This window comes from Zalophus californianus, chromosome 4, assembly GCF_009762305.2.
Source record: "Zalophus californianus isolate mZalCal1 chromosome 4, mZalCal1.pri.v2, whole genome shotgun sequence".
Taxonomy (NCBI): Eukaryota; Metazoa; Chordata; class Mammalia; order Carnivora; family Otariidae; genus Zalophus; species Zalophus californianus.
The window spans coordinates 63,451,090-63,475,170 of NC_045598.1; the positions used below are offsets into that span (position 1 = coordinate 63,451,090).

General features: G+C 37.5%; 1 protein-coding gene and 1 long non-coding RNA gene across 5 annotated transcripts in view; one reads left to right on the top strand and one right to left on the bottom strand.

Moving 5' to 3' along the window:
- The window catches only part of ST6GALNAC3 (ST6 N-acetylgalactosaminide alpha-2,6-sialyltransferase 3), a 546,815-nt gene that overhangs the window by 297,183 nt on the left and 225,551 nt on the right, over positions 1 to 24,081 (top strand). For all 4 annotated transcript variants that reach the window (XR_003516033.1, XM_027572632.1, XM_027572622.2 and 1 more), the window contains exon 3: positions 20,466 to 20,875. Coding sequence is in view for 3 of the 4 variants with exons in the window: in XM_027572632.1 (XP_027428433.1) it covers positions 20,466 to 20,875 (410 nt within the window). In the remaining variant the exon portion in view is untranslated. The remainder of the gene's footprint in view (positions 1 to 20,465; positions 20,876 to 24,081) is intronic.
- On the bottom strand, positions 12,081 to 16,498 carry LOC113910433. Its single transcript, XR_003516038.1, has 3 exons — positions 16,168 to 16,498; positions 14,121 to 14,260; positions 12,081 to 12,281 (listed from the first exon to the last, which is right to left on the bottom strand). It is a non-coding gene; the product is annotated as an uncharacterized LOC113910433 (long non-coding RNA).

Here is a 24,081-nt window from a genome sequence, read left to right on the forward strand (position 1 = left end):
ACCCCAAACCACTGTGTTTCTCACAGCTCTCCAGTGCCAAAAGTTGGTGTGCCAAGGAAACAGAAACCTGTCTAGAAAATAAACTGTTTTCTCTTGACTTTTCCTCTAGGAAGACTAGAAGTTAACCTGTAAGTTGGTTTGTGGTTAAAAATGATTTAGGATGTTACGTTGAAGTTTAATGCTACAATTTTATACAAAAAACAAATTAGTGCATGAGTTATGCTACCCAAATCACTTTGCTCCCAATTATCAAAATGTCTAATTTTATGTTTTTTAAGTGATCAGTGTAATTGTTGCAGTGGTGACATTGGTCGGGGTGGGGGTGAGCTAAGGCAGCCCCTGTATGTGACAGGCCTCAGGTGTGAGTGTGCATTGTGAGTGTGGGACAGGGGATGGAGCTTAGCCCTGCTGCTTGGTTTTATATGAATGAACCTGGGTCCTGTGGACAGGTAATGCTGATGAGATCAGTAGACGAGGAGTTCACTTGCGAAAGAACTTTTTGTAGGATTGCATATTCTTTAGAAACAAGTTGCAGAGCTACTAGGAGTAAATATATGTATATATACTCCTAATATATATATATGTATATACTTCATAGCACTAATGTAGCCATATTTCATTAGAGCTATTACCTAATTATTTATTAGAATTCTTTCATTTCTTTTAGAACTGAGTTTCTCAACCTCAGCACTATTGACATTTTAGGCTGATTAATTCTTTAGGGAGGGTGTGGGATGTTCATTGTAAGATGTTTAGCAGCATCCTTGGCTTCTACCCACCAGATACCTGTAGTACCACCACCCACTCCCCAGTTATAACAACCAAATATGTCTCCAGATATTACCAAATATCCCCCAGGGAACAAAATTCATCCCAGCTGAGAATCACTATTTTAGACTCAGGTACTTGGAAAATGATCATATATATCAATACATTAAGTGCATTAAGTGTAGGGTTTTTTTTTTTAAAGTGGATTTCCCCATCTTATCTCATTATTTTCAACAGCATTCAAATTCAAAAGCTGTTGCCCAATGCTAGCAAAGTCTGAATAAATAGAAAGTAAGCATCTTCCTTTTTATTAGATAAGGTGTCCAGCAATGAAAATCCCTGGATTTAAAGAGCTTGTTAAGATGTATTATGTCAGATGAAAAGTGCTATTTTAATAACTCATTGTTATTCTTAGCATGGACCTTTTATTTTAGAAAAATGGATAATTAGCATTTTGGCTTATCACTTTCTCTCCATGAATACAAATAATTTGATAGACAGACAGCCAAGAGAGACTTCAATGAATAATGGGTCTAACCAGCCTGGGACTAGAGTAAATTAGGGGTTCGACTTCCAGCTTAAGAGTTGGAACTCAGGGTTTGGTGGCCATGTCAGCTCATTCATCCAGGATATTTTTCTTGACCGACCTACTGTTGCAGTCAAAAACCAGAGCACAGGTCAATTGGTTAGAAATGCAAGTCAAAACTCAACTTGGGAAGCCATAGGCGACCCTGCATTTAACTTGCAGCTGGAAAACTGCAAGAACGCATTCAAAGCATAACTACCAGTCCTATGGTGTTTGGACTTTCCAGCTTCAATTTCAAGATAATGGCCCATTATTAATGGGGAAGTATTAGAAAGTTTTCCAGGGGAAAAATAATATCAGCTTGGAACCGTTCCCCTTTGCATACATTATCCACTTTACTTGCCATCTGTGGTGATCCATACTCTGCATAAAGCCTTACTAGTTTTCCAAAAAGGACTACAAATAGCCCTTTATTTTTTTGAGAACAGTCTTTCTAACCCCCAGCCAGGAAATCTATTTTGAAATTAACTTTCTTTCTAAAAATTTTAGTGTAATCTATCCTTTTGTTTCTAAGAAACAAAGCCCAATGCTGTGTTTGATTTGGAATGATCTCACTGTCACTCAGAGGAGACAGATAACCGTTAGAGGAATTTTTCTGGCCTTGGTTGTCTTTTGAAGCTTGCAGTGCGGTCTTAAGAAAGGATCACGATTGTTACTTAAGTTTCCTCCATGGGGCAGAGGGAGAACTTCGATCTGAGGAATTATTCTCATCATGAGATAGAAGAATGATTTTCTTCACAGTGCGTGCTCTCCATTCATGATCCAGCCCACACGGAAACCTTCGCTCTGTGTGTCCTGAAACTGCATTTGATGCTTTCTTAGTAGCACCTCTCTACTGAGTAGACTTGTGGGGGGAACAAAATGAAGGAAGCAAGTGTGGTCTGATGCTTCTGAAACGTATTTATTACTAACATCTCCTAAGCAAAATAACAAAGAGCTAAAGTCAAAGCAGAAAGATTTTACGGGTCCTGAAGGGAATCCTTCTCACATGATATAATACAGAAAATAACAAGGCCTCATTTTCTCTTGTAAAATGTGTGTATGCAAGCCTTTATTTATCAACCACATGATTTGTTATTGATATATCTCTACTAACCCCGAGAAGCGTCAATCCTGGTAACTAGAGAGTCCTTAGAGGGCTGAGTGAGTGATAGTCGTGAGGATACGAGCTTGGAAGAACCAGGAGAAATATACTGCTTTGGGAAGAAAAGCAGAGAAATAGAGTCTAGGGTGTGTCACTAGGAAGAAATGAAGATCCCGGAGGGAAGAGCCCTCTTTCGTATCTCCAAGGTGTCTTCAGCTAAATTTATCTTGCCCACAAATGACTTAGGGGGATGAACGGTAATGTTGGATTTTATTCAAGGTTGTCATGTGGGCAAATACAGTGGTTGCTCATGGATGGCTAATCAATGAATTGGAAAAGTTATAAAACAGAGAGTCACCAAGTTGAGAGATGGATGCAAAAGCGCCCAGCTAGAAAGTGACAGAGAGGGATTTGAACACAAGTCTGAAGACAAAGTCAGTGCATATCTGTGTTCTACTATGCTGCTTGAAGCTGGTTGAAAGAGAGGGAGAGAGATACACAAGCAGGGGGAACAGCAGAGGGAGAGGGAGAAGCAGGCTCCCCACTGAGCAGGGAGCCCCATCTGGGGCTTGGTCCTAGGACCCCAAGGTCATGACCCGGTTGAGCCAACCAGGTACCCCAACAAGCCCCATTTTTTTGGAAGCGTTACCAATTCTTTGCAGAAAATTAATACTTGCTTGTTTATAGCAGTTACACACACACACAGAGGCAGACCATTTTCATAAAAATCAGAACTAGAAAAATTATTTGACTTCTCACCTCTCCACCTCGCAAACAGAATTCTATGGAACAGGGTGATTTATTTATTTTTATGGTTAGGCCCGTATATTCAACAATATATTCATACATAATTCATGAGCTTGTTAATTAGGCCCCATGTTTCAATACACAGCGACAGACAGGAGCACAGGCGTGAGGTAGGGGGGCCGTGAGATGGCTGCAACACACAGCCATGACTTTCATGGGGTTGGATTTCCTTCTTTTTTTAAAAATTATTTTAAGATTTTCTTTATTTATTTGTCAGAGAGAGAGAGGAGAGAGAAAGAGAGCATGAGCAGGGGCAGGGGGTGGGAAGAGGGAGAAGCAGGCTCCCCACGGAGCAGGGAGCCAGATGTGGGACTCGATCCCAGGACCCTAGGATCATGACCTGAGCTGAAGGCAGGCACTTAACTGACTGAGCTACCCAGGCACCCCCGGATTTCCTTCTTTGAAGGAAAGTAAAGGACACCCATTCTTTTCCTAGCCGGTCAGTAAGCCTATACTGTAAGTGAAACAAAAATAAAAATTTGTTTACATTTTGGATTGCCTATGCCTTCCCATTTTATGGCAATTGATCTGTATTGCATGTTGGTTCATTCATCCTGTGAATAATTATTTATTGTTGTCTCTTGATCTTCTGAAGCCTGAGTGAAATAGGAACTGGTTTCCACAATCTTGGGTACCAGAAGGGTGGTAATTTTCAGTTTTAGCTTATTGCTATGCTTTACATGGTCATAGGGAGTGAGCCTTTTAAGAAAGCCACTTCATTAAAGCCTTAAAATACTGTGGGCTCAGTTATTTACTGGGTCAATAACCCATGATATCTAGAAGAAGATTTAAAATAGTTCAAAAATAATTATCCAAACAAGAAAGGAATTTCAAACTATAATTACCACAGTAATAAAGGAAAGAGAGACTCCAAAGCAAGTATAAACATTATATTTAAATCCTAATATCGGATTCCTACAACTCAAAGGGTTTATTTAGCTTGTCCAATAGTGGATCACAAGATTTCAGATCTGAAATAAACTTCAGCAAGCATCTAGTCTGCATATAGGAATTCGAGTACTTTTTTCCCTTAAAAGACCACTTATAATTCTGTATCTGGACTGACAGCCTATATGTTCATTTTTCTTAGGGTATTCACAAATTTCTTATTCAGTTTTTACCCCTAGATATTTTGCATTTTGGTTGTTATCGTACATTAGATCTTTTTCTATTGTAGTTCTGTTTCTCGCTGATGTACTATGGATGGTAATTTTGTATATCCATGTTATAGCTGGCTCCCACTTTAAATTTTTCATATTCTAATAGTTTTCTCTGGTTTGTTGTGTTTGCAAGGAACACTAGCATATCATCTGCAAATATTGAAGATTTTCCCCCTGTTCCAGTATTAATACTCCCTCCAACCCTGCCTCTGGGTTTCAGTTATTATATTGAGTAGAACTTCCAGAAAAATGTAAAATAATTGTAGAGCCAGTGAGCATTCACATCTTGTTTCCAGCCCTGAAAAGACTGTACCTAGTACAAAATTTCCAAACTGCCTTTCAAACCATGACTCCATAGATGTAAATCAGCTTCCTAATAAAAAAATTTAAAAAACAACCACAAAAAAAGAGGGTAAGATTTCCAAATAATTTTCTGGAACTCCAAATTAAACAAAATGAAACAGATTTCTTTAGCGAATGACTTTTCATAGCCTTAGTATTTTTTTTTAATATTATAGCTTTTAGGTGTTTTTTATTTGTTTGTTTTTAAAGATCTTGTTTACTTATTTGACAGAGAGACAGAGGGCACAAGCAGGGGGAGCGGCAGAGGGAGAAGCAGGCTCCTTGCTGAGCAGGGAGCTGGATGCGGGGCTCCCATCTCAGGACCCTGAGATCATGACCTGAGCTGAAGGCAGATGCTTAACTGACTGAGGTACCCAGGCTCCCCAGGTGTTGGTTTTTTTTTTTTTAAGTTTTATTTATTTAAGTAGTCTCTACACCCAACGTGCGGCTCAAACTCATGACCCCGAGATCGAGAGTTACATGTTCTTCTGACAGAGCCAGCCAGGCACCCCAGCCTTTAGTATTGAATATGCATTGGCAGTCTCCGAGATGTGGAGACTGTATGTGAAATTTTCTAACATATTTGTTCTCAGGACACCATTTCTGAAGAACCCTTAACTATCATCTTACAATACATCAGTGCTACTCTGGCAGGACATCGTTAACTGTGATGTTGGTTATGATTTCAGAATGATATTCTTTATCATGTTAAGAAATTATCCTACTCTTAGCTTACTAGAGTGTCGTATAAGTAGGATCTTTTTTTTTTTTTAAGATTTTATTTATTTATTTGATAGAGCAAGAGAGTACAAGCAGGGGGAACAGTAGAGGGAGAGGGAGCAGGGAGCCCGAAGCGGGGCTCGATCCCAGGACCCTGGGATCATGACCGGAGCCGAAGGCAGACGCCTAACCATCTGAGCCACCCAGGCACCGCATTAAGTAGGATCTTCTACATGTTCCTTTGTGTCTGACTTTTGCTTGACATAATGTTTTAAGATTCATACATGTTCATTTTTTTTTCAATGCTGGATAGTATTCTTCTGCACAAGAGTGTTGATGAATATTTGTGTTATTTGCAATTTGAGGGTATTATAACCAATGCAGCTCTGAATATTCTTGTACATTAATCCTGGTATATAAAGGAATGCATTTTTATAAGCTATATGGCAGGGAGTAGATTTCCTGTGTCTTAGGGTATATACAGATATATATACCCTGTATATATAAAGTATAAAGGAGAATGCTTTAGTTTTCCAAAATGTTTATGTAAAGCTCACACTCCTACCAGCTATTGTTTGAAACTTCCAGTTCCTATACATCCTTTTTAACACTTGGTATTGTCAGACATTTTAATTTTCAGGCAACCTGGTAGAGGTGCAATAACATCTCATTGTTTTAATTTGCATTTTTCTGATTACTAACGATAAGCACCTTTTCTGATGCCTATTTTCCATTTGAATTTCCTCTTTTATGTAACAACTGAATCCTTTGCCCATCTTTCTGTTGCTTTGGCTGTCTGCTCTCTTTTATTATTGATTTGTAAGGATTTGTTATAGATCTGTATATTGACTCTTTTTAGGCTATATGTGCATATACGTATATACATACACACACACTTCATGGGGGGAAAGAGAGAGAGAGAGAGAGTAGATACACCCCCCACACCTCCCCACACACAATCTATAGCCTGCCTGTTTACTCTCTTAACATCGTCTTTTGAAAGACAGCCATTCTTAAATTTAAAATAGTTTATTTTGCCAACCTTTTCCTTTATTGTTAGTGCTTTTGTATCTTGTTTAAGAAAAATTTGGCCTAGCAATCTATTGTTTAATAAAAATTATAACAAATTATATGTGCATTCTTTTATATTGTCATATCACCTGTGAGTAATTATATTTTTGTCTCTTTTCCATTCTTTATCCTTTTTTTTTTCTTGCCTTCCTGCACTGGTTAGGACCTCAGTATGATATTGCATAACAATGGTGATAGTGGAAATCATTGTTTTTTTCCCAATTTCCAACATTTTACGATTAAAAGTGAAGTACAGTGTTGACTGTAGGATTTTTGTTTTGTTTTTGTGAATGTTGTTAATGTTGTAAATTACATTGATATATTTTTCTCCCCGACTTTTTTATTCTGAAAAATTTTGTATGAGTTGCAAGTTTCATTGAATAGCATTTTTACTTGAAATAGCAGGCCACAGACAAATTATGAATATTCAGATTTAGATATTTGGCAGACATTTTCTTAAAAATGAATGAAGTGAGCCTGTCACTTCAAGAAAATAACAGGCAGTGTATTTTACTAATGACGGAAATTGAGCTTTCAAGTCAAAATTAGCATTTTGGAAAACTTATATTTGTCACCATCAGCTTTCTGTTTCTCAAAACTTAAAGGCTTTTCTGAGGAGGTCAGTGATACTATCAACGAACGTGTTTAAAATAGATACTGGAAAGTGTCAACACTTCAAATATCGGCATAACTCATTACACTAATATTTTTCAAAGACCAGTGTGTGATGTTACAAAATCATGTATGCACAGTGTTAAAGATCCATTAAAAGTGTAAGATAGACCAATGGATTCTAATGTAATAGTAGAAAATTCTATTGATATGGTTTCAGGTTCCTTATTGCAAATAAAATTTAAGAAATCACCACTTGTTAAATTTTGGTATAGATTAAAAGAAAAATATCTACAATTATCTTCCTTTCCCTACTACATATCTTTGTGAAGCTGGATTTTTTTCTTCTGCTTCAACCAGAAACATACGTTGCAATGGATTGAAAGCTGAAACGGATGAGAGAATCCAGCTATCTTCAATCTAGACACTGAAGAAATTTGTAAAAATGTAATATAAATAATGCTAGTCTTTTTACTACTTGTGTGAAAAATATAGTACTTTTCAGAAAAGAATGTGTTATGTTAACATGAAAGGGGTATATTATTATTTTTAAATGAATTGATATTTTTAAATTTTCTCATTTTCAATTTTGAGTTTGGTAAATACCGATATATGTTCAACTCATGTAAACAAAGTGTCCTTGGAATCCTCAATAATTTTAAGAGTATAAATTTTACCTGAGACCAAAACGTTTGAGAACTAGGAACAGTACCAGACGCCCTGAGCTTATGAAAGTATAATGTTATCTGGCACATTTGTCCTCTTCCCATGACAATGGAAGAACCTGAAAATATTTTAAGTCCATTTTACCCTTCCCAAATTATATGCTCTTTTATGGTAATTTTAATTCTAGAATTTCTTCTTTGTTTTTGTGTTTATGAAGCTTCACTATGCTGTGTTTAGATGTATAGATGTATATTTTTATTTATTTTCCCTAAGAGTCATTAGCTTAGCCTTTCAAATGTGTGGATTCTTATAAATTGTGGAACTTTCTCAGCCATTATCCTCTGTTCTATCTCTCCTCTCCTCTGGTATTTCAAATAAATACATATTAGGCCTTCTCAGTGTGTTCTCTGTGTCTCTTATCCATTTTTTTAATCTCATGTTTTATTCTGAACATTTGCTTTTATCTTCTTTTTAAAAATTTTTTAAGAAGATTTTATTTACTTATTTGAGAGAGAGAAAGAGCATGAGCAGGGGGAGGGGCAGAGGGAGAGGGAGAAGCAGACTCCCTGCTGAGCAGGGAGCCTGGACACAGGGCTTATTCCCAGGACCCCGAGATCATGACCTGAGCCAAAGGCAGACACTTAACCAACTGAGCCACCCAGGCGCCCCTTGCTTTTATATTCTAATTCACTGATTCTCTTTAGCTTTGTCTAATTTGTTATTAAAAACATTCATTGAGTTCTTCATTTCATGTACTATATCAGTTCTAGAACTTTTTTTTTAGATTTTACTTATTTATTTCAGACAGAGCAGGAGTGGGGGTGAGGGGCAGAAGGAGAAGACTCCCCCCTGAGCAGGGAGCCCAACGTGGGGCTCAATCCCAGAACCCTGGGATCATGACCTGAGCTGAAGGCAGATGCTTAACCAACTAAGCCATCCAGGCACCGCAGTTCTAGAATTTCTAAGTGGTTCTTTTTTACATACACTCCATCACTTTTTATAGTTTTCATTTCCCTGTCAACATTTCACTTGGCTTTTATTTCCTTGAATGTAGTGAACATAGATTGTTTCAGTCTGTACCCTGTAATTCCATATGTGGAGCTCCTATGGGACTCTTTTCTTTTCTTTTTTTTAAGATTTTATTTATTTATTTGACAGAGAGACATAGTGAGAGAGGGAACACAAGCAGGGGAATTGGGAGAGGGAGAAGCAGGCTTCCTGCGGAGCAGGGAGCCTGATGCAGGGCTCGATCCCAGGACCCTGGGATCATGACCTGAGCTGAAGGCAGCCGCTTAACGACTGAGCCACCCAGGCACCCCTGTTTTGGTTTTCTTTATTGATGCTTTATCTTTTCATATGTCTGGGTTTTAAGATTGTGTGTTGGGCATCATATTTGAAATTTTATTTGTAGCAATAATTTGAGGCCTAGTATGCTATTATCTTCCTCCAGAGAAGTTTTTTTGTTTGTTTGTTTGTTTTGTTTTTGTTTTTGTTTGCTTTTTCCAGGTGTCTAAGGTTATTAGAAGTTCAGGACTATATAATGCAATTTCTGAAATTGATGTTTTCAGAGCCAACCAATCAGCATAAAAGAAGATGACAGATTTTGCTAGACTGGTTTATTTCAAACTTACTTGTAGTATACATCTTAGGAGTCCCAGTCTAAAGTAGATGTGGATTTCCCCTTTTGGGGCTTTGGATTCTGATTTCTGCCAGAAGCAGAACTCAGCTATTTATTCCAGAGCCATAATGCCTCGAGGGCAAAAGCAGCCTTTAGTGTTGGTCTACCTCCCCAAGTTCCAGACTTCTCCAGGCTGGCAATTCCTCACTATCCTAGTAAGTCTTGGATGATCTTAAACAGATTGTTTTTATATTTTTTTCCAGCTCTTCTAGTGATCTGCCATGGAAAGTTTGTCTGAAATTTGTAAGTTAATTTATTGAATCAGATAATCTCATGCTGGTACTTTTTAACAATAATGAATTTGAATATCCTTTGTACTTTGGTTTTTCATTTCCAAACTAGAAGGAATGACTTATACTATAGTTATTTCCTGAAGCCTGAGCCAGTTGAAAGCCTATATAAGCCACATATTTCTCCTTATTCCTAAAATAAGCATAGTCTTAGGATTTACAGTACAAGCATATCTTTCCCTGTCTCCAGTGAAATGAACCTAACCCCACTGAGACATTCCTGTCTCCTTATCTCTTCCATTTGCTCATTTTGCCACCGTTTCCTTCCACTTGCAGCTGGGAATCCATGTTATTAGTGCTCACAATTATTTCTCAACTATGAACTTTCAGTAGATCACTTGCCACAATCTCTAGCCCTGGATCAAGCTGGCTAGCTTCTTCATTCCTGCCTCTGTGCTCCTGAACAGCACTAGAAAAATTGAGTGATGTGTTAAAATTAGTCAAATCAGTTGTAAGTGCTGCTCACATTCATCAAAAATCTGTAATTCCTAAATGCTGGCTGTGGCACTGCTAGCAATCCTTTTGATTCTTGCTCAAAATATTCTCTTTCTCAAAAGTCCATCCCTCTCCTGAAGTTGGTTAACCTTACCTCTAAGTTATCCCATCACTCAATAATTAACCCTTACTTGCCCTTTAGAAATGCAAGGGAATCCTGAGTGAACTCTAATTGCAGTCCTCTCTTGTAAGGTTTCTCCTCTCATTCTTAATTCTTTTTTCCTGTCTCAGAGGAAGAAGTGTTTCTATCTTTTCAAAGGATAACCATTCAACTATACTCTTACATTATTGACTCCTATCTTCCCGGGATTCTCGCTCCATTCATGGGCCCTTCTCTTTTATTTGCAATCATTCCATCCTCACCAACTTCTTCCCCTCAAACCATCCTTCAGCCTAGAAAATGAAACAAGATGGGAAAAAAATTGTTGAACGGACTTTCAATATATCCCTAGCCTTAAATGCTGGCAGAAATTCCACATGACAATTAAGAAAATTTATAAGGTAACATGATTTTCTTCCTTACTTCCAAAGCAAATTCTAGCCAGAACATACAGAGGACCTCTAATGCCATATAATTAACATAACTTTGTGGGAAATAAAAGCTCTCATGTTTAGTACTACATGCATACTTCCAGTATCTTCTCCATTTGCTCTTCATAGCCTCTGACTTCTTGGGTTGATTTCAGTTGTAAGTGCTGCTCACCAATCTAGTAGTATTCAAGGTTCTAATTGGCAAGATTTACTACCCTGGGATCTTCTCCACATAGTACCCCAGGGATCCTCCTTTACCATTTTGTTTTTCATCTCTTTAATCAGGCATTATGGTCCCCTCATTTATCATTGCCAATTCCTCTAGGACAATGTTTCTCAAAGCTAAATACCCATTGGAATCATTTGCAGACCTTGAAAAACTTATTTATAGGCGCCGTCCTTAAGAGTTGTCTGATTCAATTGGTCAGGAGTGGAGTATAGCCATTATAATCTTTTAAAAGCTCCCTGGTCATTGTTGAATTCTCTTGAGAACCATATCCCTAATTGAGTGATAATTAAGACACCAATATTATAGCATGGATCAGTGTTCTTTCTTACTTTCTTATATGACATACTGGGTAGAACATCAGCACTATGTTCCAAGCACATCTTCCTGAGAGGAAAATAGTCCAGAGGTAAGTTGGTCGCAAAATTAGTCAAATGTTATGACCTTCCAGTGATAGTGAAATATGAATTATTTCCATTATTCCAGTCCATAGGAAAAAACTCTTGGTTTGAGAAGACTCTTTTTTTGCTTTCTACTCCAGAGAATGCAAGCTGTTTTCCTTTGGCATGCCTACATGATTATATAGATCCATTTCCCTCAAGGAACTTCCAAATAAAAAGAACACATCATCTATGGCAACTGAGAAACATAGCCTTATGTTGCCTGTTTTAGAATTATTTTTGGACATTAACATTTTTTTTAAAGATTTTATTTATTTATTTGAGAGAGAGAATGAGATAGAGAGAGCATGAGGGGGGGAGCGTCTGGAGGAGAAGCAGACTCACTGCTGAGCAGGGAGCCCGATGCGGGACTCGATCCCGGGACTCCAGGACCATGACCCGAGCCAAAGGCAGTCGCCCAACCAACTGAGCCACCCAGGCGCCCCGACATTAACATTTTTATGTACCCCCATATTAAGTTTTACGCTTAGATGTGATGCCACAGGTAGGAATCAAGGTAAATGCCATATCCCAAATCCACAGAGACTCAGAGCCGGACTGTGGGTTATCAAATCTGTCTTTTTATGTGCTGTTACTCGTAGTGTGTGATTTATATCAACTGCTTTTGAAAGCTGTGTTAACTGAAAGACGCTGGTTTGTAGAGGGGCAAGGAAGTACATTTACAGGCTGGCTTGGTCGAACTGTGCTGATTTCTCTCTAGAACAGTCTTCACAATTCTTTGCTCACAGTTAGAGGTCTGCTGAAAGTGACTCAGTGTAGATGAAAACAGCTTGCTTAATCATTCCTGAAACACGGGAAAAATTAAAATACATTTTTTTTCTTTGTCAAGCAATAAAAACAATGCCAGATTGTTAATGCTTCTTTTGTACCTTTCACTTGAAAGACCTCAAAAGAACATCAAGGAGAATAAAGGCAAAATCTATTCCCCAATGGCATCATTATACATGTTGAAGCCTCTAAAAACTAAAACTCAAAGACATTCGTGAAGAGTAGAGGAATAAATGATAGCAAACTGAAGAGTGCATCTCTGGAGCTTTGTTCAACTTGCTTTGTTCAAATTCATTCAAATTGGATGATGAAAAGCAAAGATCTCATTTGTTTCAATATTAAAGTAGTAAATTAGTGAGTGGTGAGTTGCTAATTGTCCTGGAAAGCATTTAAGGTGCCAGGAGTGTCCTGTGGCCAATATTTTAAATTGCATTCTTATGGTTGAAATGAAAGCAACCATTAGAGTAGTGTAAAACAATGTTTTTAATAATTTAAGTTAGTTCGATTCAAACATGATTTTCATTCTGAAATATTTGTCGAAGCTTCTGTTTTTATTTGAGATGAGCAAGTTTCATTTTAGACTTCAAGGCGTCAAATAGGAATTCATGTTCAGTATGGGGCTAGTGTGGGGAGAGAGATTAACACTCTCCAGTGTAATGTTTCATCCCTGGCTGTGTCTGCTTGCTTCTGGGTGCAAAATTAACAGGTTTGGTTAAATTTTACTTGAGTTTTTGGTGACCTTTTCTAATCCTGGCTGTTTCATAATTTAATGTCTTGACCTTCGTTTTCCATAGAGCCACCTTAGTGATAAAGGCAGAGATTTAATAACTAGAACTGGTTGACAGGTGACCTTTCATACATGGCCATTTCTCTTTGCTGGAGAAACCACACTGTTTTGCAAGTTTTAATTCACAGATTTTAATTATCTATTCTATAAGCTCTAATTATCTTGTCTATAAGCTTATTCACAGAGAAAAAAAGGAAAGGTTAAATATTTCATTTTTCTTGCTGATTAAAATGTAAAGTGCTTGGCAGTTGTCCCAATATATCATTCAAAAAAGACAGGGCAATTTGTCAGTTTCTTACCCAAAGAAGCAAAAAGGGGAATTTTCCAGAGTTGTTAAGGAGCAGGATGAAAAAAGTGGTTAGGAGAGTGAGCGGTCTCATTAGCAGGATGAGGGTAACTGCGCCCACGTGTGTGAGTGTGTGTGTGTGTGTGTGTGTGTGTGTGTGTGTGTGTGTGTGTAAATTTGGAGCAGAAAAACAGAATAGTTCTTTAACTATATGTGTACTAATCTGAAGAGAAAAGTAACCAAAAAGTCACAAAAGGATAAACCTGCCAATCAGAGTGGGTGACGTGTTAGTTTTGTTAATTTTTCCTTTTTTTAAAAAAAAAAACCCGGTAAAGTATCAATTGCGCATGTCATGGTAAATTGGTTTCTAGGGTCCATATAAATAATATTTAAACACAGGAAAATAAAGCTAATTATTAAAATGTCACAGATTCTTAAAAAGAGATAAAGAAGAGCCAACCTTCCTCCCACCCTCCCCCATATGATCAGAGAATATAGAACCTTCTTGATTTCCCTGGACTTGCATTCTTCAGCATTTTTGCAAACAAAATTCATTTTTGTGCCAAATACTCATGCTTCTAATAAAATAAAAGTAAAATTTCGCATGGCTGTAAAAGGGCCATAGTAGGGCCATAGTCTCCCAATCAGCCAGTGGTCTGGAATCTTCATAAGTACAGAGGGAAGAATGACTCATTGAGTTAGAGAAAGGCTTGGCAGTCTTGAGCTAACTTTGATTCCCAAGTACTTGAAAGCAGCCATGTGGGCTTCTAAAGTGAATTTACCTCAAGGAGGTTTTCATGCAGGGGGAGATATTCCCTTTAGCCATGGAGATCAGCTTCTGAAAACATCATCGCCATGTCCTTTTTTCCCTCAGATATGGATTGTAATCACTTAATGCTTCAGAAAGAAATGTAACTCACCGCTGTTATGAAAAAGTTTTGAAAAACAAATTAAGTAAAGATGTGGAGAACCATTTGAGGCTAATAAAATTGGTCATGATGAGTTTATCTTCAACTGAATTTCAGCCAGATTTCAAATCAAAAATAAGAAAAAAATTTCTGCATAATTTCTTAGACCATGCTAATACCTTTGCCAGAGAAGAGAGGTTAATTCTGCTCACATGCAAACCCTATATTCCTGAGGAGCCTCTCATCAGTTGAGAAACATTATCCTCTTTTGGTGAAATTCTTGGCCACCACGATGTTTAAAAGCATTAATTTATAATTTAGTATCAATAATTTTAATATAATGGTGAGATTTGAGATGTTTGCCTAATTCTCTATTAGGAATGATGCAAATTAATAGTAAATATTTCTTTAATATCTTTCCCTTTGTCCTGCGAGTGCATTTTATGAAAGATAATATGTGCTCTTTTTTTTAACCTGAAAGATGTCTAGTACCCACTGGATATCATGTTCATCTCAATTTCCTCAACTCTATAATGGGAAATAAAAACAATCCAACTTATGAAGAATATATTATGAGAATGAATGGAATAAGGTAATAAAGTGCTGGGCAGGATGAATGGCCCATAATAGGTGTTCAGTCGTGTTTCTATCAATAAGTATAATACACTATGCTTAGATGTCTTTCTCATTCTGTTTCTTCCCTTCCTCCCTCTCTCATCCTTTCCCTGTGCCCGAGACAGGAATAAAGTCCTTTTTTCTTGTAAGGAAGCCAAGTGTCATGATTCATTTCAAGGCAATCCCTTAGGCCTTTAAAAAAAAATAAAATAGTGTATGAATTGACCCTAGTTAATCATCGAAATCCACTGTGCCTCAGAGCTGTATACTGAGATTAAAAGCTCACACTGATTAGAATTCTAAAATTATTTTATCCTTCGTGGTGCCTTTCACAGAATAAGTACTAAGTAAAAATTACTTGGTTGTTTAATAGATGTTGCCAAATTCTTAACTTTCCCCAAGCTGAGTGTTCATAATCAGATATGCAGGTATAGAGTTTGTATATTTTTGTGAGGGAGAAATACCAAATCAAATATAGTGCTCTTGCCATTAAAAAAATTCATCATTTTATACTTTAAATAAAAGGACGTGTTCGGGGGCGCCTGGGTGGCTCAGTTGTTAAGCATCTGCCTTTGTCTCAGGTCATGATCCCAGGGTCCTGGGATGGAGCCCTGTGTCGGGTTCCCTGCTCAGCGGTGAGTCTGCTTCTCCCTCTCCCTCGCCCCGCCCCCCCGCCCCCCGCTCATGCTCTCTCTTGCTCTATCTCAAATAAATAAGTAAATAAAATCTCAAAAAAAAAAAAAAAAGAAGGAAAGGACGTGTTTGATTTTTGTGGGCTTTTAACAGGGACACAGTTGCCCAGACACAGTTGGCTGAATATTTGTGGCGATATCAGTTTATAGACACAGCGCAAGCCCAACCAAAGCATTTGGCTTGATGATGCTTTGAGTGTACAAGACAAAAAGATGAAAGGGTCAAGTTTGTCTTTGAAGAAAAGAAACAAAAATGTAAGGACAAGTCAACTAAAAAGGAGAATTCAAAATTAAGGTAGGGCTTGGTACAGTGGAGCTGGCTAAATCTTTCCAGAGGTCTCAGAAAATCCAGGGCCTCAATCTGGGGAGAAACTGCTTACCGAGGCAGAACTGAGCAAGTGGAGACATATGGAATACATTTTTGAGCAAGGGCCACAAGTCAAATAATATAAACGAGTTCAAGAAACAGCAGTACATTTTAACAAAGAAAGTTGAGATCACAAGATGCAGTGATAAAGCTAATAAAAGGAACTGAGATAATCAGATAAGAGCGACTCTTGGGTCAAACTGTCCATTCAAGCCTAGGTATTTCTTTCTTTTTTATCATGGCTTACCATAGTTTGAAGTGTCTTCAAATGTATAAATGAGTCCCTTGGGCCTTAACAAGCTCTTGGTGTTACCTGAAGCTTCTGATTATCATTAGGACTGTTGCATTCATCCAGCCTGGCTCTCGTAACATACTGTAAAATGGTCCCTGTGACCAAGTGGCAAATAAAGCATCACCATATGCAGCCATGTCTCTTGGCACCTCATTTAGGATGTCAGGCAGCTAGGCAGACTGTGGCTAAGCAGGATAGGTACATGAAAGGCTCTTACGACTCTGGCTATGGTGACAATATATAAAGGAAAGGGACGACTTAAAGATCACCACCTATCCCCCAAGCCATTACATTCCTAGCCCTCTGCCCAATTACATATTTGTTACATAAACAAGAGGCTGTGGTTGCCAATGTTTGCCCTCAAGTTGTTAGTCAGCTGCTGACCTCATAATCTGCACAGCTGCGGCCTCCCAATATGTTGTCATGAAACAGATTGTGATGTCTTAATTGATCACTTTCAGAGGTTACAATTGTCAAGTGAAACCAGTATGCTGATTCTTATTAGTTAAATTAAGGCCTGTTATAGCACAACCAGCTAATTCACTCAACGACTAGGAAATCCGATGCAAATTTGTAGATCAGAACACATACAAGGCTCTTTGTATCTTTGTTCTTTTTGATTTTTTTTTAATTTGTGGAGACCATACCCAAAAATGCTTTTATTATACAGTGAAGCAACTTCTTGGAACAGAAAATGGAATGTAACCTCCCTGAACCATATGTATCTTGGTGATAAGTTGGAGTGTGCCATATGACACACACAGTTTAAATCAGGCATTGATTTGCATGACTCCAAGTGGGTTTGGAGGACTTAGCTAAGTGTAATGTATGTTAGGCCCTGCTGCAAATCGTCTGGCAGGAAGAATATTGTGTTCTTCCTTATTGCCCTGAAAAACTGTAGGCTCCTGGATGTGTAAAGGTCTTAGATCACTATCCCATCCCAAGAGGCAGCCTCTTATGCCCCCATCTGGCCATCAGTGAAGTCTTCACTATGGCACCAACCCACAGAACCCATTTCCAAGTTCCCTAATATACTCACCCACCTTGAGCAGACCTATTCTAACCTGCTGTTCAGATTTCTTATTGTAGCAGGGGTGATGGACAGTCCCTTTGATAGCTGAGTTTTAAGACACTTCATAAATGGCGAGACCTCAGTGGCATATCCAATCCATGCCTGAGCCTACGTTGTTTCATGTCCAGCCCTGTTCAAACCTTACATGATTCTAACAGTTCAATGAATCTCTTTTTATATAGGAAAAAAAGAAACTTCATAAGCGGACCTTTGTGGACTTAACCAGTCAAGTTTTTTTTCAAAATCCTTCATTTTGACATTAAACAAATGGAAACATTTGTCCATTTAGCATATTTCACAGGTGCACAATAAAAACTAAAAGAAGTAAAGTTAAATTAACCTAATAACTGCTAGCATCCAAAATACAGTGGGAAACACAAGGATGTTCATCAAAGCAATTTTATAAAGGAAAAAATTAGATAATATCCAAATGCCCAGCAGTAGGCAAATAGGTACATTATGGTATGTCCACATAAGGGAATATTGTATCGGCATTAATAGTATCAATAAGGAGGAGCGCCTGGGTGGCTCAGTCGGTTAAGCGTCCGACTCTTGGTTTCAGCTCAGGTCATGATCTCATGGGTCCTAGGATTGAGCCTCGCCTTGGTGCTCCACACTTAGTGGGGAGCCTGCTTGAAGATTTTCTCCCTCTGCCCCTTCCTCCCCCAAAACAAATAAATAAATCTTTAAAAAATACATCTCTAAGGACTGTTTACTGGCATGGGAAAGTTTAATGGTGTGAAATAGTTGAAAAACCAAGATTGCCAAATTTTATAAATAGTATTTCTCAACCTAATATATCTAGAAGGGGGAAAATAACACAAAATATTTTAACAGTTGTCAAGTGGTGGAAATATGAAGAGTTTTTATTCTTTTATTTATTTTTTTTCAAGTTCTCCACAATGAGCCCGTATTACTTCAATAATTAGGGGAAAAAAAGTGTTTTAAAGCAGTTTGAGTAGTTTTGTTATAACATTAGCTGCGGGGAGTCTGTGTTCAAAACATCTCTAATCTAACAGGTCTGGAAATGACCTCATTCTCCTCTGCTGATCCTGCTCCTCCTGAAGCCTTTGCCTTCTCATGTAAAGCCAGTTTTAGTCTTCCAGTTCATTAGGCTAAAAATTGAAGTTATCTTTGATTCCGCCCTATCTTTCAGGTCCTGCAGTCCATCTTACTGGTCAACCCAATAGGCTTTACCTTCAAAATATGTTCAGCGTGTGGTCAGGATCTTGCTACCTCTTCTGCTATCCGACCTAGTCCAAGCCACTATCATCTCTTGCCATGATTGTGGCAGTAGTCTGTTCTCCAAGTTTCTACCTGTTTCCTTTTTGTCAGTTTTCCACACCACAGCCAGGGCTGTTAAAATATAATGCAGATCAGCCACTTCCCTATTCAGAAGGTTCTGAAGGCTCCTGAGCAAAAGAGCCTACCGGATGTCTCCCTGGTCATCTCTCTGACAATACACATACAGACACACACATACACGTATCCTAACCCCCTTCCTTGCTTTAATTTTCTCTATTTAGCACCTATCTTCATCTAACATATTATATACTATGCTGATTTATTAATTGCCTTTCTCCTCCCAGTGGAATGTAAGATCTATGAGGTCCCGGGATTTTGCTTAAAATTTTACAGCTGAATAATCTCCAACCCCTAGAACATGGCACATCATTGTTGCTCAATAACTACTTTGGATTCCTACCATTGGTAGGAAAGACATCTTGTTACAGTTGTGTGGTAATTATACAGGTGACTTTTCTGAGGTACTTTGCCTCTCAACCTAACCACCTAGATTGACCTGTTTGTATATTGGTAGGTTTCTTCCGGATTGTGTTTCTCTTTCATCTAAATCAACAATTCTCAACGAATTTGGAAAAGTCTATTTCTTCCCTAATACTAAGTTCGGTGTTCAGGCTCCTGATAAATTATTTTCATTCAATTGCTCTCATTTCCCAACTTAACCACTATATACTGGGCTCCTATAGTAATCCCAGGACTTCTGGGGAGTGGGATTAAAATGAAAAAGACAGACATTGACTCTTACAGAGTTTACTATATCGTGGACAGACATGAATAAACAATAAAATACAACATAACTAATAAAATAAGGGCAGTACCCAGTGTGAGAAGAACTAATGACCAAGAGGCACCATAAAAATACAGGATCAAATGTCAGATACAAAATGTGGGATCTAATAGAAGGAAGATGAGAAAGATATATATCAACACAGTGCATTGCTCCTTTATCACCGTTTTAAAAGGTAGGGTGACTTTTCCTCACATAGCAAAGTGGCAAAAGGAATTTATTTGGTTTGCCTGGGAGGAAGGAATGCAACGGGTAATGGAAAGAGCAATGGGTATAGAGTTAGAAGATCTAAATTTGAATCTACCACTGCAATTTGAATCTATCATCTACAAGTTCTAGAAGCTGGTGCTTACCCTCTATGAGTCTCTGTTATGTAATTCGTTTAAAACAAGGAGGGTGGTGGTTAGACCAGCACTAGAGATGATTATCTCTTTTATATTCCTTCCCTGAGTTCTTAAAAGAAGCCTTTCCTTATCCATCTAAAATAGAAACACAAAGGCCAGTTAACATGGTGATACAGGGAATTTTTTAAGGGTTTTTGTAAAATATTTGCCAGCCTGAGACTTGTCTTAACTAGGTCTTGGTTCTGAACATCTTTTTCAGAACCTCATCATTTGCTGAATTTTTCATGTTTTCATCAACTGCTACATAACTATTCATAAATACAAGCAAAATACAGAATTGATGCCTGGATATATTCCCTTTGCATTTCTTTTTTTAGCCACTGTCCTTATTAAAGAGATCAAATCTTCCCCTATTGCCTTATTTCATTTGAAATTATGGTTTTGAATAAAAAGTCATTATTTAGAATGGAAAACAAATGACTATTTTTCCATTTAATTTTAAACTGACATAAGGGGATAGAAATTAAAATTATTTCTAGCAATCTGTATTCACGTTTTAAATGGAAGCATGCCCCTAGCTTGATAACTTGTGGTGGCTACTGTAGGATTGGCCCATATATTTCAGGAAATCCCACATTCGGCTATTATATACAATATCTGAATTTCATTTTCTCAGAGGATCTTGTTTGGATAGCTGGAACTTACTCATTGACATATCTCTCCCCTGTCTCATTTCTCTGTTTTTCAGCCTTTGCAACTGGACTGTGACCTTTGCGCCATAGTGTCAAACTCAGGTCAGATGGTTGGCCAGAAGGTGGGGAATGAGATAGATCAGTCATCCTGCATTTGGAGAATGAACAATGCCCCCACCAAGGGCTATGAAGAAGATGTTGGCCGCATGACAATGATTCGAGTCGTGTCCCATACCAGCGTTCCTCTTTTGCTAAAAAACCCTGATTATTTTTTCAAGGAAGCAAATGCTACTATTTATGTCATTTGGGGCCCTTTCCGCAATATGAGGAAAGACGGCAATGGCATTGTTTACAACATGCTGAAAAAGACTGTTGACGTCTACCCAAATGCCCAAATTTACGTGACCACAGAGAAGCGCATGAGTTACTGTGATGGCGTTTTTAAGAAGGAAACTGGGAAAGACAGGTGAGTCCTCTGAGAGGTGGCCTCATTGTCTTCTATGCTAGCTCCTTGCTGAGTTCTTTCTCCAGCTATCAAATGAACAGAGTTATTTTTCAAATTGATGGTTAGATGTTTTTTGACTATTATGATTACTTGATGAGCCAGCAACTAGGCCCCATTTATTCCACCTACACTACCTTCTGTTCTCTCCATTTTGATTGGCTTGAGGATCCAAAAAATACTGGATGCTTCCCCAAGATATCTTTAGATTTCTTATTTAGCTCAATTTGCTATTGGTTAAATTGGATGTTAGCCAAAAGGAAGTACACACATTTCTGTTTCAAAACAGAAATGTTAAGGAACTTCAGGACCTAAACTCCTTTGGAAGTTGCTATAAAAATTTACCTGAGACTACGAAACACAGCAGGCTATTTATTTTCTAATAAGGTTGCGTAGCTTCTTGCATGCAAATAGATCCTATGATCGTGAGCACCATAACTTGGTGTCTAACAGATATGTTGGTATGTTCAGCAGAATACCATATTGAAATTATGCATTACTGAAAATCATTAACAGTGGATTCTTGAAGAGAAATGAGGCATAAATACCATTCACTCAATTATCCCAATTTGCATTTTTCATTGCATCGTTTTTTTTTTTCCCATAGCCTTCTGTAAGCCACCCTTCCCACTTCCTTTTCTTGAAGCCTGCTCACCTTTTCTTCCTCCTGCTCCTTATATGTCCTGTTTCCTCCCTCTGCTCCCTCTTACCCCCCCTCATTCTGCCATATGACTCTACTGCCTATCACTTTTTCTTTCTTTTTAGAAAGATAAGCAGGATAAGGAAGAGAAGTAGAATTATTAGTTCATATTTCTAGTTCTAATAAAGAACTGTTGAAGGAAAATATTGAAACCAGTTGCAAAAGTTTTAAGTTATGTGTGAATTGTACTTATTCATACCATACCATGGATAAATTGAGCATTGGCTGTAATTCCATATTAACAATCTGATTTCCAATATAACAAACAAATGTATGTCTTTCACTCTTCACTATTATCAAATCTAAATTTTTAACTACATTAGAGTATGTGCTTATGGGGGGAAGTTTCTCATATCTCTGGGTGTAATTTGTATGCTGATAATAATTGTAAAATCTTATCTGGCCTGATTCTCCTATTGATAATGTAGTATTTTCTACTTCTGAGCACCCAAAATGCACAGCTTCTAATGCAATGCAAGACAGGAATCGCCATAATGATAGCCCTTTTTTGTCAGAGTTCATAAGAAGAATCCCAATGGTTAGGTTTGAATCAGTGTAGCTAAGCTGTCCAAAGAGATAGGCACAAGAGATAAAGGAGTAGGTATGTAGCACAATTCTATATAAATATGACCATCTCAAGGGGTTTGGAAATTTTTGGTCTCTCATTAGCCCAGAGCAATGCAATTAATTAGATATATTTGGTATTTCATTAGTTATAGTCAACCCTCAGGGTATCCCCCAGTCATAACTATATGCCTTAGAATCATTTGGGGCCATCAGAGAAGAGCTCAGCATGCTCTATGCTCCTATGTATTTATATCATGGTGGCTTTTGCTGTGAGCTTTCAGTGAGACAGTACACTGTCACAGATGTGTGGATTGTATAGCGAGAATTGGGAGAGAATTACTTTGGAAGATTCATTTTCCTACTGGCTGTGATGAGGAAAGCTGTTTGTATAGTGGGAAAAAGCTTGCTTGATAAAATTAATTTGCAGGTATCGTTCAATTGGTAAAGTAACCAAAATAAAAGTAGGGGGGAGAAAAGCCAAATTGATTTTTTAATGCTTCCTTCTGTTTTCCTCACTGAGTCTATTCGTGTCTGGTTGCATCATGGAGTATTGCAACAAAATAGAAAAAGACAACTGTGCTAGTGTTTTAGAAATGAACAGAATGGACGGTTTTGGTAAAATCTGGTTGGATGACAAAAGGTTGACCAAATGGCCTCAAATGACTTGTTATCTGCTCTACAATTTAAATCTGTACCCTAACTCTAGCAGCATGAATTTTATTGTTTAAGGATTTCCCAAAGTGATCTGATGTTCATGGCCAAATTTCAAACAAGAATATTTTTAAACTTTTTATGAAGGAAAATGTCAAAGTAATAAGAGACTAATGGTATAATGAACCTCTGTATACTCACTGTTCAGTTTGAATAATTATTAACTCATGGCCAATATTGTTTCATCTACATCCCTACATTTTCTCCCTCCCCAGGTATTATTTTGAAGCAAATGCCAGACATCATATTATTTCATTCATTAACATTTCAGCATGTATCCCTAGAAGATAAAGAAACACAATGTCATTGTCCTACATAAAAACCAGTAATATTTCTTTAATAACATTTTGTAGTTTGTTTTCAAATTTCTCCAATAATCTTATTAATATTTTTAAAACTTAGCTTGAATTAGGATTAGCATTAAGATCCATACATTGCTCAAATCAGGATTAGCATAAGGTCTGTACATTACAATTAATTGATATGTCTTCTGTATTTCTCTTAACCTGTGTCTTCCCCCCTCTCTATTATTGAAAAAAAAAAAAAAAACTAGTCATTTATCCAATAGAGTATTCCACAATCTAATTTTTGCTGGTTGTACCACCATGATGTTTTTTGTTCATTGGTATTTCTATATTGAGGCTTTCTTTTTTGGATTCAGGTCATATTGCTTCTTTCCAAGACCATTAGGTGGTACTTCTATCAGCAGGAATACTGTCTAGTTTTCTCTTTTAATGTTAGCAGTCATTAATGATCATTGTCTAAATCCAGTAATTCATTAGATGTTGCAAAATGGTGATATTTCATCATTTTTTTCACTTATATTAGCTGAAACTTTATAAAGAGAAACTTGTCCTCATTAAACATTTTTTTAACCAGAGATAGAAGATAGTACCAATCCTTTTTCTTTATCAGTTCTAAGGCATCGGTTCCCTAGCACCCTCCAAAAGTGACCAGTAAGTTTATTATTATCAATATTTACATATTGACATATGTAACCATATTTGAAATATTTCAATCCATGAGAATTATGTCTTTATGCTCAAAGTGTCCTATTTTGTACTATTGGACCCTCTTCAAATTAGTTTTGGAGTCCTTTTGACATGCCATTAGTAATTTTGGATAGCTGCTTTGATTCCTGGTATTATAGGATGATTCAGGCTCTTCTTGTATATATTACGATGCAAACCTG